At 41.8% G+C, this 17271-nt stretch overlaps 1 protein-coding gene across 4 annotated transcripts; it reads left to right on the top strand.

Annotated features, from left to right (window-relative positions):
- Positions 1-5470: 5470 nt before the first annotated feature.
- Positions 5471-17220, top strand: LOC109908072 (probable pleckstrin homology domain-containing family N member 1). 4 transcript variants are annotated; one of them, XM_031794331.1, is made up of 14 exons: positions 5471-5862; positions 6599-7159; positions 7317-7410; positions 9294-9534; positions 11168-11267; positions 11844-11987; positions 12150-12236; positions 12355-12433; positions 12617-12753; positions 12987-13133; positions 15805-15891; positions 16088-16163; positions 16346-16422; positions 16714-17220. In XM_031794331.1, exons 4-14 carry the CDS (start codon positions 9440-9442, stop codon positions 16822-16824), a joined length of 1140 nt encoding a protein of 379 aa, XP_031650191.1. In that variant the 5' UTR covers positions 5471-5862; positions 6599-7159; positions 7317-7410; positions 9294-9439; the 3' UTR covers positions 16825-17220. The 4 variants fall into 4 exon arrangements, with proteins under 4 accessions (XP_031650191.1, XP_031650190.1, XP_031650192.1 ...); XM_031794330.1 differs by having other exon boundaries at positions 6589-7159; XM_031794332.1 differs by having other exon boundaries at positions 5471-7159; positions 9413-9534.
- Positions 17221-17271: the final 51 nt, after the last annotated feature.

Here is a 17271-nt window from a genome sequence, read left to right as displayed (position 1 = left end):
CTACCTACTTCTGCATGTTGCAAAACAGGCCTACATTTCATGCATTTGGTAACATATGAATTACTTTAAATAAATAAAAATATTTTCATTCTTAATTATCTATAAAGCATAGAAGAATGATACAATTTGACAAAATGTTCTAGGCTATAAATGAAAAATACAATTTGTACCACTTTGACATTGAATGGAAAAACTCCTCCTGCTCCAGTACTCCCACTATCTGGGTCAGCGGTCAGTGATGTCATCGGAGAACTGGGTTGCATAACAAAAATATCAGTATCAAAACCATTGTTGTACATCAGTTGTCAAACCCTAGTGTATATTGGGCTCATGTCTTAATAGAGTTGAATATTAGAGGACTGCCGGACACCCAGCTGGTCTGTGGAGACAACCTGCCCAAGGAGAGCCAGAGCCAGGGGTTCAACACAGCAGGAGGAGGTGGGAGACAGCAAGTCCCTGGCCTACAACAACCAAATACAGGAAGTGACATCAGAACCCAGTATAGGGGAAGGCCAACCGCAAAAGGACAAGGAGGCTGGCCTCCGAGGTAACCAGGAGACGTCTGCAGCACTGGAGGAGGGGGGCCGACAGAGAATGGAGGGCCAGGTGTGTGTGGGGAATGGTAGGATGTCATTTTGGATTTTGTTCAATTCTATTATTTCTGTTCAAGTTTTTTGATAATAAGTAACAGGAGAGGCATAAACTGCCAGTTACTCATACAGTGCAAAACAGTTCCTATGTGCTTCCATGAACAAAGAAAAGAAAAGACAGTGTCCAACCAAAGTTATTTCTTATAGTTTAGGAAAAAATACTTTCTCTGGAGTTCCCACCTTTGTAGTTATAGTATCTATTGACACTTGCTGAATAGAATTTGGCACTCTGAGTCAGTTGAGCGATACAGTATACCACTAAAGCCTCATGAGTAAAATGAGATGCATATCTTATCCAACAATGCATGGTCTTGGTTTCCTGAAGGGTTAAATAGATAGGATCACCCACGCCCTCTATGTTATTACTGTACCAGCCTGAGCCTTAGTGAATAGCAGAGTTGAAGGCTCACACATGAATAGGGCACGGAAACTCCATTGTACTACACTAAACATACCTACATTCAAGTGTGTGTATGCTGTATGCGTGCATGTACTTTATGAGTGTATGTATGTGTGTGTGTGTTTAGGTGTGTGTGCGTGCGCGTGTGTGTGCGAGTGTATGCACGCTTGTGTGTGTGTGTTTTAATCCATATTTCTGGGTGTGGAAGGTGTGTGTTTGGAGGAGAGGTGCCTCAGTGGGAGCAGGAGGTCATCCCCCAGGGTGGTGTTGTTACTACCGTACCCAGAGAGGGAGAGGGACAGAGGAGCCTAGGGGCCCGGGGTCCTTCTTTTTCTTTGGAGTCACTCCCCTATACCAATGATGTGACATTTTAAGACAATTCAACATAGATCTTGATTAAATATTTAGAGTATTAACCTCCTATTGTGAGAGTAGAGGATGGCAACGGATCTACGACAAGACTGGAGGACTTTAAACTCAAGTGGTCCGAGACCAAATCTCCTGTCACCTACTACAATTTCAAAGAAGGTAGCTGTACTATACAAGCTCATGTGGTTCACCCCTCAGAGGTGTCAATACAGTGACAGTAACATTACATTTGAATTCAGTCTTGATTATTTCTAAATAAGCACCAAATATAGATCTGGGTTCAGTGTTTGAAATGTTGTGTCTTTTGTGGAGGACAACAATAGGAAGGAGAACGGTTTTGAATATGTCATCATGTTGTAGGTCAGTGTTTCCCAAGCTCAGTCCTTGAGACCTGGGGGTGCACATATTTTTTTTGTTCTCTAACACTACACAGCTGATTCAAATGATCAAAGCTTGATGATTAGTTGATTAAATCAGCTGTTCAGTACTAGGTGTAAACCAAAACGTGTACCCCTTGGGGTCCTGAGGACCGAGTTTGGGAAACCCTGTTGTAGGTAAACAGCTTCTGTACCAGATCCCCAACAACAAGGTGCTGACCACTAACATCGTCCTCCTTAGCAACCTAAGGGAGTATGATTGCATCAGCAGCAAGGTCAACCACGGTCCAGGACTGAGGTGAGGCATCTGAGACAAAGAGGGTGCATAGGTCACTCACAGTACAGTCAAAGATATAGATAGGTTAAGTTTTCACAAATACATGTGCCACAATGGTGCACTTTGGCAGTTTACATGAAAGAAAACTGAATTTCAGTGAAACTTACATAAAATAAAGTCCATTAACATGATTAAAAGAGTGACCCATTAATAAAAACATTTCAATTTGAACACCTACCCCATCTAGTGTTCATTTAAAAACATAACTAATGATGGTATTGGCCTTTTTGTAATGTTTTTATTTTTTTGTTGCAAAATATGGTTTAATAAGATGCCTAGAAACTGCTTCTCCAAAATAAATCTCAGATCACGCTTGTAGGCGATAGCTAAGCTCGTGCAGAAACACGTCATTGGATCTAATGGTTGTGTCTCGCCAAAATCTGTATGTGCAGGCCATCAAATCAAGGCACTCCTTCGATATAAAGTTGTTTTAAAAAAAAATGAAAACATGGCAGTTTGTCAATAATGGGTTGTGCCTTGAGAAATTGAGAAAATGAACTAACTAAGGACACATTTTTCACTTCTCTCATTGACACCCAAACCCGGGTCTGTCGAGTCTGCTTCGTGAGGCAGCGTTCCCGGAAGTATTAGCCTGTAGTCACTGTTCTATATTAACTTAGAATAACTTTTTTTTATTTACTTCTCTAGGGTGTCGTCTTTCCTAGAACCGTTTTTAAATTTTAAAAAGTAGACTATCCCTTTAAATAAGACAGTTAAACTTCCTTTCATCTAACAGCTGCTTCTGTGCCTTGTAGGAGGTTGAAGATTGAGGAGTTTTCCCCCGCTACCATCCACATGGAAGTGAGGGATGAGAGAAAGCTTTTCTTTGCCCAGTGGGAAGGTAGAAATGGGCCCAGGTCAAATATAACGCCTCCAGTTACACAATGACACGCCAATAACAGCACACTACAATACAGAACTAGATTCTGTAGGGGGATAGAGTTGAAAAAGGAATTTGTGCTTCATGGAAGAGACAATGAAAGCAAACTATGAAAACAAATAATTTGTAACTGACAGGTTTGAGGGACACCATAGTCGTCCTTGTGATTTTAATGTATTATTATTTGTTGATTTTATGTTGGAAAGTTACGGTACATACTGTAGAGTACAGAACATTAGTTCCCAGCAGGCTAGTGTGATAAAATCACAAGAGAAACCTGCTCTGTTGCCATAGAGACATGTCGGCAGAGGGCAGGCCTGAGACACAGAGAGAGCTACACAGGGAGAAGTCAGGACACCCACAGTCCTTTGAAAAGTCCCTACTGCCTCGCCTCAGAAGGATTTCCACCATTAAGTCTCTCCAAATTTCAAACCTGTTTATTTTTATTTTATTTAACCTTAGACAACAACATAGCAAGGCAGCAACACATGACAACACAGCATGGTAGCAGCACAAAACATGGTACAAACATTATTGGGCACAGACAACAGCACAAAGGGCAAGAAGGTAGAGAAAACAATACATCACGCAAAGCAGCCACAACTGTCTGTAAGAGTGTCCATGATTGAGTCTTTGAATGAAGAGATTGAGATAAAACTGTCCAGCTTGAGTGTTTGTTGCAGCTCATTCCAGTGGCTAGCTGCAGTGAACAGAGAAGACGAGCGACCCAGGGATGTGTGTGCTTTCTATAGTAAGAAGGTTAGTTAGAGAGACAGGGGTTGAAGAAGAAACCATGACACAGTCAGTTCTTCCACTTAACACCAAAGCACACATAGACTTTTGACTCAGCTGTCGTAGAAGAAGGATGCAGTATAATTTGCAATGTTAATCATCATGTTTCTTCATAAAAGTAGAAACATACATGCAGTTTATAATAACTTTAATTGAAGTTAAGTTACAAGGATGACAGTGATGCATCTGCATATTGTTATCAACTGAAACAGCATATCTCAAGACTATGGCAAAATGACAACAATCAGGTAAAATATAACATGCGGTTATCACAAAGTAAACAAATCCAAAGATACTGTACCACCATCTGTGTGAGACCCCCGTGTGATTGAGTGAGCCAGTGAGATATACTGCCTGGAGAACAACAGAACAGAGCTGAATTTGCCAGTGCTCTTGCCATTGCTTTGTGACATAAATAAGTAATTATTATGACATATATATTCCATGCCGTCCCTAGGAAGGGTGCGTCACTTGAGTGGGTTGAGTCGCTGATGTGATCTTCCTGTCTGGGTTAGCGCCCCCCCTTGGGTTGTGCCGTGGCGGAGATCTTTGTGGGCTATACTCGGTCTTGACCTCAAGATGGTAAGTTGGTGGTTGAAGATATCCCTCTAGTGGTGTGGGGGCTGTGCTTTGGCAAAGTGGGTGGGGTTATATCCTTCCTGTTTGGCTCTGTCCGGGGGTATCACCGGATGGGGCCACAGTGCCTCCAGTATTTATGCTGCAGTAGTTTATGTGTCGGGAGGCTAGGGTCAGTTAGTTATACCTGGAGTTCTTCTCCTGTCTTATCTGGTGTCCTGTGTGAATTTAAGTATGCTCTCTCTAATTCTCTCTTTCTCTCTTTCTTTCTCTCTCTCGGAGGACCTGAGCCCTAGGACCATGCCTCAGGACTACCTGGCATGATAACTCCTTGCTGTCCCCAGTCCACCTGGCCGTGCTGCTGCTCCAGTTTCAACTGCGGCTATGGAATCCCGACCTGCTCACCGAACGTGCTACCTGTTCCACACCTACCATTTATGAACATTTGAACATCTTGGCCATGTTCTGTTATAATCTCCACCTGGCACAGCCAGAAGAGGACTGGCCACCCCTCATAGCCTGGTTCCTTCCTAGGTTTAGGCCTTTCTAGGGAGTTTTTCCTAGCCAACGTGCTTCAACACCTGCATTGCTTGCTGTTTGGGGTTTTAGGCTGTGTTTCTGTACAGCACTTTGAGATATCAGCTGATGTACGAAGGGCTATATACATAAATTTGATTTGATATAGGTAATATAGTCAGCACAGGTGCTATTACTAATTCATCAGTATATGTGACATATACAGTTGAAGTGGGAAGTTTACATACACCTTAAACACATTTAAACACATTGAAATATATTTAAACACATTTAAACTCAGTTTTTCACAATTCTTGACATTTAATCTGAGTAAAGATCCCTGTCTTCATTCAGTTAGGATCACCACTTTATTTTTAAGAATGTGAAATGTAAGAATAATAGTAGAGAGAATGATTTATTTCATCACATTCCCATTGGGTCAGAAGTTTACATACACTCAATTAGTATTTGGTAATATTGCCTGTAATATAATCTGTCTGTAAACAATTGTTAGAAAAATGACCTGTGTCATGCACAAAGTAGATGTCCTAACCGACTTTCCAAAACTATAGTTTGTTAACAAGAAATTGTGGAGTGGTTGATAAACTAGTTTTAATGACTCCAACCTAACTGTATGTAAACTTCCGACTTCAACTGTAACTACAATGGTTACTAATTGAGATATTCTTATAAGATATTCAAAAACGCACTCACACATCTGATTTATCTTGTTGCAGGCACGTGGGAATAATGTGATGGGAATAATGTGATAACGTCAAAGAAAAAAGAAACCCACACACTGCTCTTGCTCATCATTTTTTAAATCCAAGATGACATGAGATATTCTTCCTCCTGAAGAACCAGGTTGATATCTCAGCCTTTAGACTCAAGCTGCAGAACATCGCTGAGAGTCATTGCAACAGGAAGCTGCTTTTTCGCCTGCCCCAGGAATGCATCGTGCAGCGGTAGATGAACAGTAGGGCTGTGAACACTGCTCTATTAGGACATTCAGTACTTTGTCTGCCATATGGAATTGCAGATGATATTATCATATCATAGAGATAGATAGAGGACATCCTTGTAGCTGAGCCATTATTGCGTCTGTGAAAGCATGGGCAGCGCCATTAAGACAATCTCCAATTTCAAGAAGTACATTTTCTTCTTCACGATTGGCTGATCCCTCCTGATGACTCGGTTGGACATGACTCCAACAAGGTCACCAGGAGGGATCAGTCAATGAAGTTGGAAGTCCCACGCAGTTGACTACATTGAAGTGGTGGATGCCCTCAATGGCGATGTCCTCAATGGCCACTAGAGGTCTCTATCATTCTCTATGGATCATATACATTCAGAAATTCATGTTTAATTCAATTTGGTTATACTGTAGTACTCCGCGGCAGCCACGCAGCTTGTATAAACCAAATTTAGAAAAGTGTTTGAAAATTCTCCATGAATTGCAAAACTGCCAGTGTCAACCAGAATCGGATATGTTATTCAATTTTTTACCAACAGAGAGAATACAAGATCTGTTTATAAAAGAGATGTACTGTGGATACAATGCTTTGGGCCTGTATGTGTGCTGGTCTAGGATCAGTTTAGCTTATAGATAAAAGTGAATAAGATTATATGGACTGGCTTGATCCTAGATCAGCCAAGTGGATTATAATGTATAATAACTAATGTTTCCTCAGGTATGTCCAGAACACTCTGCTCCTGAAGGAGAGAAAGTTTGACGTGTGCTTCTATTTCCTCATTGCCTGCGCCCCACCCACACACCTGTTCTTTCACCATGGTTACCTGCACTTCCTGTGACCTTTATGACCCCAACCCCCACAACCCCTCTTCCCATTTGACCAATAAGATGAGTAGAAAAAAGATGCTTCTCTTGCTCGGCTTGCAAAATTATTTTGCATCCCCTGACCTGCAAGTTTAGTAATATAATCTGACATTCACTATTTTTGAATCAGGTAGTCAACAGATGCATCGCCATAGAATACTGAAAATACATGAAAATAGACCAGAAAGAAACCAGGTCATAAAATAATGGTACCAGTCCACTTTCAACAACTCTCTCTCTCTCTGGCCCATTCATGTGTATCCTGATCCCCTTGCTGTTTCCCCACAGTACAAGCAGAAGAAAAACCCTCTGTACAGTGTCCTGAAGGAGGAGGCCGACTTGTTCATGGACTGATTTAACACCTACATCAATGACAAGCTCAGGGTTGACAAGGGTCTGCCTAGGGAATGGGTGCTGGGTACTAGGTATTTTGACCTGATTGGGTGACTTCATGATTGACGAGAACTTTAAGGCTAATTGGTTTTTAATACACAGTGTGTGTGTGGGTTTCAATGTATTAGTGAGCGATTGGTGAAATTAACAGCTGAAGTACTTGCTGTGTCTGGGTCTGTCCTAATCTAGGTTTGGCTGTTGAAGATGAACTGTAACCCAGTCCACCACACCAACTGCAAGGTCCTGAAGGAAGTGATTCCCAGTACTGTTGAGGACACTTCAGGTGAGCACACACTACCTTAACCAGTTCTGTTGGATTGTGTGACCTAAATAATTTCTCCTCGAATACAGCTGATCTCAGAAATAAACTAATTTCGGAACTTTGCCTTCGGTATTCATGATAGTGAGATGATTTGTTGATGTGTCCCAGTTCCCCTTTAATTTGTTAGTTTGCCCATGTGTGGCTGCTCTCTGTTTTTCTGTTGGAGCGTTGAAAATAGCCTATTGTGTAATACTGTAGCTACCACCCAGCTGTTGGTTATTCAGGCCTTACTGCCTTATGCCTTATCTCCTGCATGTCTGACTCTGGAGATCTTCAGCAAGTGTCACTGTTGGCTGAAGCTGCTGCCACTGGCCAGTAAAAGGAACTTTGTGCAACTGTATAATGAGGAGACTGCCCCTGTCCCTGCTCTCAGCCGCAGGAGCAAAACGGCAGTATACTTCCGAGTCCAGCACTCAAATAGTGCCTCCACCCAAAAGCTCTCCACCACCAGCAGGACTCAGAAGGCCGAGTCTGTAGCATCTGTGTCTGGGGAGGTAATTGTAGAAACATAGTTTCTCCTACAGTCATGATGGCTGTCTCTGAATCCCTCACTGGCACTGATACCACTCAACCGCCGCCGACCCTCCTGTCCCTGTCACTACACTTAATGATCCGTCCCTGCAGGCTGCTCCCAACCAACCCACAGGCCCAGCAGGCACCCCCAGAGCCCATCCCACCCCAAAACCCAGTACTCGGCCCCCCAAGAGAGACCGCACTCAGTTGGAGCTCCGTCTCAGCAATTTCTGGCAGTGGCTCCCGGGGGAACACGTAACACTGCAAGCCCCTAGACCTCCTGCAGGTGAAGAGCACCTTCATGACCCTTTCCATTCTGGCTCTGAGTGAAGGCTTTCACCTCTCTGTGCGACGCCTGCCAGTCACCAAAGCCTGCCCCCATGCCCACCCCGACCAGGCCCAACCCTTCTGCTACTCCGTAAGGCCCATCCAGTTCCACCTGGCCCAGCCGGCACCAGCTGCCCCGTGTGGACAGACAAACAGGAGAAGGAAGGGGGGCAGGGAGGAGAGGGGGGCCAGGAGCCAGGTGAAGACACACAGAGCTCAGCCAAGGAAGAGAAAGATGAGAAAGAGCACACGGAGCTGTGATATATTCACACTGAGACACTCATTTTGGTTAGTTGGCAGCAATATGGAACCTCGCCATGAAAGGAATCCCGCTTAGCTTTTCATTACAGAAAATCCCTAGATCATGTATGAAAATAATAAAGTATGTTTATCCTCTGACCAAAACAGATGATTCTGTCTTTGACGCTTTGCATTTTGAGGTGGCTTCAACAATACAATTGCACGATCAGTATGACAACTGGTCCTAGCACACTTACTCAAAACTGTTCTAATCTGTAACAACAATAACAACTGCAGCACAATACACACACAACCGTGTTGAAGCTGTGGCTTGTTTTTATGACTGCTTTGTCTCTCATGTAAACAGGAGGATTCTTTCAACAACAATCAACAGTGTCTCTTGTTTCTCAATTGCTTAATCTGCAGAATTCTAAAAGGGAGGCTGACAGGCTTCAGAAGAAGTTAAGTTTTCTTTTTGACACCGTCAAAGTGAAAAGACCACTGAGGAAGTTGCGTGGTTCTCTGGGTGGTCTGAGTGCAAACTGACAGGAAGGAAGAAAGAGTGCACTGTTACGCTGCTCACAGTTTTTCGCTTCTTGACTAAACTCATCTCAGGAACTTTGGCACCTTTTTCTTGGTATTTCAGGGATAGTGATATTGTGTTTTAGGAAAAAGGGGGAACTAAGAAGTTAAGCGACAAGCGTGTCCTCTTTTCCTCTCCATCCCCCCTCCCTCTCTCTACATATCCCCCTGTCTGGTCTTAGTGCGGTGCAGAAGCTGTGGGGATGGGTGCAGATGGAGGCAAATGGTACAGTATAGTTAGTGTGAGGAGTAGGGCCTGAGGGTGAAGGAAAGAGTTCTCTGTCTGTCTGGACTGGACTAGGCTGCAAGAGGAGAGGGCTACCTGGTCATGGGATGCTGTAGTGTGACTCAGAGAGGAGCGCATTCTGGGATTGACGAGGTGGGCCCTGACGAGATCGAGCTTCTGGAGATTGACAACTCAGGGTGAGTCTTTGTTTGTTGATAGTTTGATGTATAACAGAGGACCATGAACTATATCAATCCCTCATGAGAGCAGTCTGTTTAAGTTTGATAGCCATTCGGCTTTTCACAACCTCACAATCCCATTTTAAGTTGATTCAGAAACATGACTGTGGAGATTGTTTATATATATTTATGACACGACAGCATCTAAGACTAACAAGAAAATTCTCTGATATCTCTGTTGAAAATACTGAGCCTCTTAGCTTTGGAGGAAAGTTTGAATGAATACTATTAAATAGTACCTATTGTTGGGTTTTGGCTGATTAAAGGTCATAAGACGAGGCATTGAGAGGAAGTGGCAAACCTTTGGGTGATGGGTGGAAAAAATTGTGCTTCAATCACTGTGGCTTCCACTATCCTTTTCAAAGAAACACGTTTCAAATTATGGAAGAGAGATCACTGTGGTAAACAGTCCGTGTTTATATTCAATTGTCTTCGTCTGTGTTTCTGCAGAGTTTTTGCAGTTGCCAGCACCAGTCAATCAGAATAACTATATAGCCTAAGGCAATACCACAATCTTATATTGCTTTAGTTTTTACAGCGAAGCGATGCTGATCGTGGTTTTACTAAAAAATGGACAATGAAATTGGAAGACCTCTTTCTCTGAGCACTTCAGTTCCATGAGTAAGAAACAATAACATTTGAGGGCATATATTATGGAACAATGAATATATCTGTGTCGTTTTCATTCACACAAAAGCACACACAGAGGCAGAACGCTAGTTTGGACTCTGTTTAGACATGAACATATTGATGCGACACTGATATGATTAGGACATGAACGGCCGGTGAAATCAATCAAATGTATCAAAATGTATTTTCAGAAGTTGTCACAAAGTGCTATACAGATACCCAGCCTAAAACTCCAAAGAGCAAACAATTCAGATGCAGAAGCACAGGAGGGAGGGATATTGTCTCGCTAATTAGCAGACAATACTACCGCTCATCTCTCTTTTGTCCAGCCTGGTCTAACACTGACCAGGCCTCTAAATCCCCTCATTAAAGGAATGGGGGATTAAAACAAGGAGCTAATCAAAATAGCAGCTCACAGACAGCATGTGTCCAAACTGAGAGAAGACGAGGGATCAGCCACCAGCAACATATACTATGCACACACGCAAGGATGCTTGTTCGTACACACACAGAGACAGACACACAAGCACAAACACAGATGTAACAGAACTGTTACCATACCTAAGGAATGGTTTAGGGGTGTGTGACTACTATATCACTACCAGATAAATGGTCCAATGAGGGCAACAGGTCTTTGTGTGAGGTGATCAGATGGTGGGTGTCTGCTCCTTGTGTGCACCCCACTTTAATCTGCTTATGAATGGACGCTGGTCGGGTGGAGAGGGCTCAGGCTGTAAGTGGGGTGGGCAAATTGGTCTACAGTAATACATAAATAAATAAATCCCTCTTCTACATTTGCTGTCACCACACTCAGTTCAGGGGAATTGCACATGTGTTTGTAGACTAGTTAGGTTTGTGAGATGCTACAGTAGAGTGTGGGGTAAATGTAACATGGTTTAATGGGATATGGTAAAATGAGATTTGGGGTTGACTGCTGATACAGTATATATTATTGTTTCAGGATGTGGACTCTAGGAGAGAGCAGGCTTCAGCTCTCTGTGAGGAATGGAAAAGACGGTCCAACCTCTCGCTACCCTTCAGTGAGACACCTCGATCAGGAGGTCAGTGGAGAAGGAGAGGGTGTATGTGAGAGAGAGAGAGAGAGAGAGAGAAAGGGAGTGTCTGTATGAAAATGACACTAAGATATAAATTGGAAAAAGTTCTGCCATGCACTTATCACACGGTAAAACCCCCAGCGGACCGCATAATTTGAGTGCAAGCGAGTGTAAATGCATGGTATCAATGGTGCCAATATATCATTTTATGTCAAAGTTGTTATATCACATTTTTATTTTTTACCTTTATTTAACTAGGCAAGTCAGTTAAGAACAAATTCTTATTTTCAATGACGGCCTAGGAACAGTGGGTTAACTGCCTGTTCAGGGGCAGAACAACAGATTTGTACTCGGGGGTTTGAACTTGCAACCTTGCGGTTGCTAGTCCACCGCTCTAACCACTAGGCTACCCTGCCCTGCCCCGCCCTGCCCTGCCCTGCCCCGCCCCGCCCCGCCCTGCCCTGCCCTGCCCTGCCCCGCCCCACATTAATGATACAATAATACTGATGTATACTAATGTAAACTCCTCCACTACATCTTATTTTTTCATGACACCTAAAATATTATATTCTATTCCCGTAGATTGTGCTATGGGGCAGGAGCAGAGAGGAGCTATACCACAGCATATACAACCAGCCCATCCGTGATTGGGAGGGCCAGCCTGCACACATGTATGGAGAGATAGTGCACTCCTCCCGTGTGTCTCTCCACAACAGCTACACACAGGTAACATCTCTCTACACCATGTTCATATATGCTGTAGATGTCAATCAGCACTCACTGACCAGCACTCACTGTCCAGCACTCACTGTCCAGTACCCACTTTCCCGACTCTAGGACTTCTGTACTGATATTCTGTTCATGTTTTCTTTGTTTATGTTCCTATAGGAGACAAGTGAACACTATCTGGTGCTGTTCTCCTTCCACTTATTGATTCTATATCTGGATCCCTCTCGTCAAGACTTTATCTACGAGGTTGGTTGCTTTACAAATGGGGAAATACTGTAATGACACAGATGCATGTTGAACATTTAACTTGAATGTACATGTCATTCCCCTAAGGCTAGTCAGTGTGTTGCTTCTTCTTTCTCAGGGCATCCTGCCTCTTTCTGGACTGTCTTTCCAAGCCACCTCACTGGACTCCAACAAGCAACACATATTCCAGATCAGTGGTGAGTCCTATTATCATAATGGATCAAAAAGCTTCACAGTTCAATAAAGCAATTAATACACAAGGCTGTTTGATTTATTGTGGTTTGTCACAGCTGTGCTATGGTCATAGGTGTGAAGCAAGCCATCAGAAAAGGGTTTAATTATTGTATTGAACATGGCAAGCATCTCCCTCCCACTATTAGGTCCAATGGTAGACTCCAAAGTCTTCACCTGTGCCAGTGCAGCCGAGCTGAACAAATGGATACACCACATGGAGGAGAGGAGATACAAATCCATTAGCCAACCGCTAAGCCCCTCCAGCTGTGCGCTGTCTTACCTGGTAAGGTATTCAATCAGAACACCCCCGAGTAGAACCACCCCCTTTTGCAGTAAATTATAGATCTTAAACAGATGTGTCATTGTTAAATCTAAAACTTCTTAACAATTGTGAGGTTTACTTTGCTTGATCACAAATTGAACATCTAATGAGCTAAATACATCATCATGAAAGGACATTTGTAAAAAAGAAACTCTCCAAATATGAAGCTACATTTCTGTTGTAATTTACTGTAGGTACCCTGCGATGAGAGCTGGAAGAAAGAGGAACTGAAAAAGTATTTACTGAAAGCCCCAATAAGGCACTGGGAAGGGGCCCCCATCCAGCACATGGGCCAGCCAGGATACATATCCATGGTCCACATCTTCAATACACAGGGACAGGTATCTAACACAACCCACGCTGTAACTTCTGTACTCACCACTACTCTGAAGTCCATTTCAAGGGGTCTTGATAGCTTAATAGTTGTCATGCTAGCCGGAATTTTAGAAATGCTAAACGATTGAAATATGTCACAATAAGGCACGTTGTCCAGGAATGAAAAAGTCAAACAATTTAGCAGACATATTGCAATTTAGCAATATATTGCAATTTAGCAGACACTCTTATCCAGAGCTACTTACAGTAGTGAGTGCATACATTTTTCATACATTTTTTTGTACTGGTCCCCCATGGGAATCAAACCCACAACCCTGGCATTGCAAGTGCCATGCTTTACCAACTGAGCAACACGGGACCAAATGGTGGTAGAAATGGTGGAACAATGACCATAAAACTGCAGAAATCCATTATATCTCCAGCACTAAGCCCCAAAAGCTCAACAGCTGCTCAAGAGCTCAACAGTATTTTATGCAAGTGGTAAGCTGGGTAGGTGAAGCTAGCTAACCAAATTGTACTGAGATTAAAACTCACCAAAAGACACAAATCCACCAAAAATGGCATCACTGCTGCCACCATTGTAACTTCAGGGGTTGTATACAGCTGGATGGATGACTTCCTGTAAGCAGCAAGGACTGGATGATGGAGAATGATGGAGATGGATAACTATTTAGGCAGACCCCATTGAATAGGCTGTGGTAACTAGTGACAACCCTTCGAATACCATTTGCCACAACTCAATAACTCTGTCTCTTCCTGTTTCAATAAAGGTATTAAAACACAATTAATTCATTGGTAAATCAGATAACAGATCATTAGTTCCCATGCAAAGATTTTCTATTATATTGACAAGATAGTCTAATGACCGCTCTAACAATGTAAATTCATGTCCTCAAAGATGGAAGGCAGTCGGGAGGAGACGAGATCAGATGGGACCATTCTAGCCAATGAGAGGGCAGATACCCATGTAAACAACAGGCACAACTCTGATATAAAGTTGTTTTTCTCAAATCTGTCATAATGCATACACTTACATCAGTGCATTCGTAACAACCTAACCATTACGAAACTTCTATTCGAGCAATACATTTTCATGTAGCATATTAGTAATGATTTTTTTGTTGACCAAATTTGACACTCTCTTATTGACCTCCATACAAGAATTCCTCACTTCGTGGTTTTATTTTCATGGACAGATTTTTGGCGGAGTAAACCCTCTCACTTCGCCTCTTCTTCTCTTTTCACAGGTTAATACTGAATGACATATTTCCAGAATTAGGCTAACAGTTTCCTTCTAAAACACAGATTCACCACATATTAGAAATGTGTATAAATGCCATACGAATTAAACAATTCCTTAGAAAATAATCCTATACTAGTTTACTCAGAAAAGAATCCTACACTAGTTTACTCAGAAAATAATCCTATACTAGTTTACTCAGAAAAGAATCCTACACTAGTTTACTCAGAAAAGAATCCTACACTAGTTTACTCAGAAAAGAATCCTACACTAGTTTACTCAGAAAAGAATCCTACACTAGTTTACTCAGAAAAGAATCCTACACTAGTTTACTCAGAAAAGAATCCTACACTAGTTTACTCAGAAAAGAATCCTACACTAGTTTACTCAGAAAAGAATCCTACACTAGTTTACTCAGAAAAGAATCCTACACTAGTTTACTCAGAAAAGAATCCTACACTAGTTTACTCAGAAAAGAATCCTACACTAGTTTACTCAGAAAAGAATCCTACACTAGTTTACTCAGAAAAGAATCCTACACTAGTTTACTCAGAAAAGAATCCTACACTAGTTTACTCAGAAAAGAATCCTACACTAGTTTACTCAGAAAAGAATCCTACACTAGTTTACTCAGAAAAGAATCCTACACTAGTTTACTCAGAAAAGAATCCTACACTAGTTTACTCAGAAAAGAATCCTACACTAGTTTACTCAGAAAAGAATCCTATACTAGTTTACTCAGAAAAGAATCCTACACTAGTTTACTCAGAAAAGAATCCTACACTAGTTTACTCAGAAAAGAATCCTACACTAGTTTACTCAGAAAAGAATCCTACACTAGTTTACTCAGAAAAGAATCCTACACTAGTTTACTCAGAAAAGAATCCTACACTAGTTTACTCAGAAAAGAATCCTACACTAGTTTACTCAGAAAAGAATCCTACACTAGTTTACTCAGAAAAGAATCCTACACTAGTTTACTCAGAAAAGAATCCTACACTAGTTTACTCAGAAAAGAATCCTACACTAGTCCAGTACTCTGTCAGAACTATCTACTACATAAAAAAGCATATATAAATAATGTTAATACATATCTTTGTTATTGTACCTTTATTTAACCAGGCAAGTCAGTTAAGAACAAATTGTTATTTTCAATGATGGCCTAGGAACAGTGGGTTAACTGCCTGTTCAGGGGCAGAATGACAGATTTTGTACCTTGTCAGCTCTGGGATTTGAACTTTCAACCTTTCGGTTACTAGTCCAATGCTCTAACCACTAGGCTACCCTGCCGCCCCAATAGTAAATAATGATCATAGGGCTAATAATAGTACTTGATTATGCAAATAGTCATATTGCTAATGAAAACAGTAACTATAATGATAATAGTGGACTTGAGATAAAATAAACACTGTGACAACGTTGATACATTCTTGCAGGGACTTCATGAGCGGCTACTCGTGCTCTTCCCTCAAGATGTCCTCCTGCTCTCTGTGGATAACGAGCGCCTCAGTGTGAAATATGAGGTACAGTCAAATGATGTTCTCAAGGATACAATGTCACAGTAAACATTGTGAATCTGGTGACCTTACCTAGTTTGCCAATTTCCGCTATACAGTAGATGTTGGTGTGACATTCTAAAATGTACAGTTCAGAAGATGTTGTAATTTATAGAGCTGATCCAATACATGACACTTCAACCTGTTTGTCATAACACTTTAGGGTAAATTGTCTCGGAAAAGCATCGCAGCCGTGGAGAGGTCTGCATTACCTGGGAGGCTGGAATTTGAGTTAACAGGTAAAATACAAAACAGGCATAACGTACGTCAAAATGCTCTAACACTTTTGCATAATGAAGCAAAAGGACCCTAAATTAACCATTGAAACTGCGACTAGATCTGCAGCAAGTCAACTGTATCAAGTGTTGCTGTAGACAGTGGTGAAGAGCATTGTCCTTCTATTGTATGTTGTGTGGTGCAGGTGAACTGATGGAGCCGCTGCAGGTATCCTGCACCTGTCCTGAAGACTATCAGAACTGGATCTTCCAGCTACAACAGGTACAGTACCATTACAGTCCCATTAAAAAGGGAAATGAGGGAACAAAGATAAAACTGGTTGGAAAAACTGTGTGGCTAGCCTTCTCTGCCTATATATATTGATTCCAATTGAGCCATATATACATGTATATCCATTTTGTGAAGATGCAGGATGCTAAAAATGTGTTAGCTTAGCCTTGAACTGTTGTGATGGCAGATTAATTTACAGAAGAAATCAAGTTAGTGACAGTAAGTCCACAAAAGTAGTCCCAAAATGTAATAACCTAAAAATTAATTTATTTTCTCACATAGCTGGAAAAAAAACTCCAAGCTACCTCAAACTACACGGCTCCACCCCTCATGCCGAAAAAACTGTGGAGCAGGAAGGAGTCCCGGGAACCAATGACAGTAGCACAAGACTGAGACTCACTGGCCAATGGCCTCACTCAATAGAAGACTCATGCCTCTTTTCATCAATAGACACTGAAATTGTGGATAGCATGTACTGTATACAGTGTATATGCATACATTATTCAGTCGGGTACAATGAAATTAAGAGATTCTGGTGAAATGTCTTATGCTGTAGGTTACTGTCTGTAGAACTCTGCTTCACTAGTGACATTAATAGCAATGGATAGGCTAAATTGGGAGTATATTTTTAGTGCACTGATCTTACAATATTTTTTGTCAAATCGCTGTTTAAACCAAAATAGAAACTGTAGTGCTGTTCATGACCTTTTCCATATTTTCTATTAGGTTGTTCTTGATACTGTATGTACAAACTCAATAAAAAACTGTTTTTTCATCACTACCTTTCCCAAATTGCGTAGGCCTACTTATTTTGTACAAGGAACTCAAACTTTATGTCAT

This window comes from Oncorhynchus kisutch, linkage group LG17 (assembly GCF_002021735.2).
Source record: "Oncorhynchus kisutch isolate 150728-3 linkage group LG17, Okis_V2, whole genome shotgun sequence".
NCBI lineage: Eukaryota > Metazoa > Chordata > Actinopteri > Salmoniformes > Salmonidae > Oncorhynchus > Oncorhynchus kisutch.
Note: the sequence above shows the minus strand (reverse complement) of the source record. Positions and strands in the feature narration are given on the sequence as shown.

What these genes read in the sequence shown, in the direction of transcription:
- LOC109908072 (XM_031794331.1), top strand. Translation starts at nt 9,440, where the DNA reads ATGGGATGCTGTAGTGTGACTCAGAGAGGAGCGCATTCTGGGATTGAC. An exon ending in TGAGACACCTCGATCAGGAG is followed by an intron (nt 11,268 to 11,843) that starts GTCAGTGGAGAA and finishes CTATTCCCGTAG; the next exon opens with ATTGTGCTATGGGGCAGGAG. An exon ending in GGATCTTCCAGCTACAACAG is followed by an intron (nt 16,423 to 16,713) that starts GTACAGTACCAT and finishes TTTCTCACATAG; the next exon opens with CTGGAAAAAAAACTCCAAGC.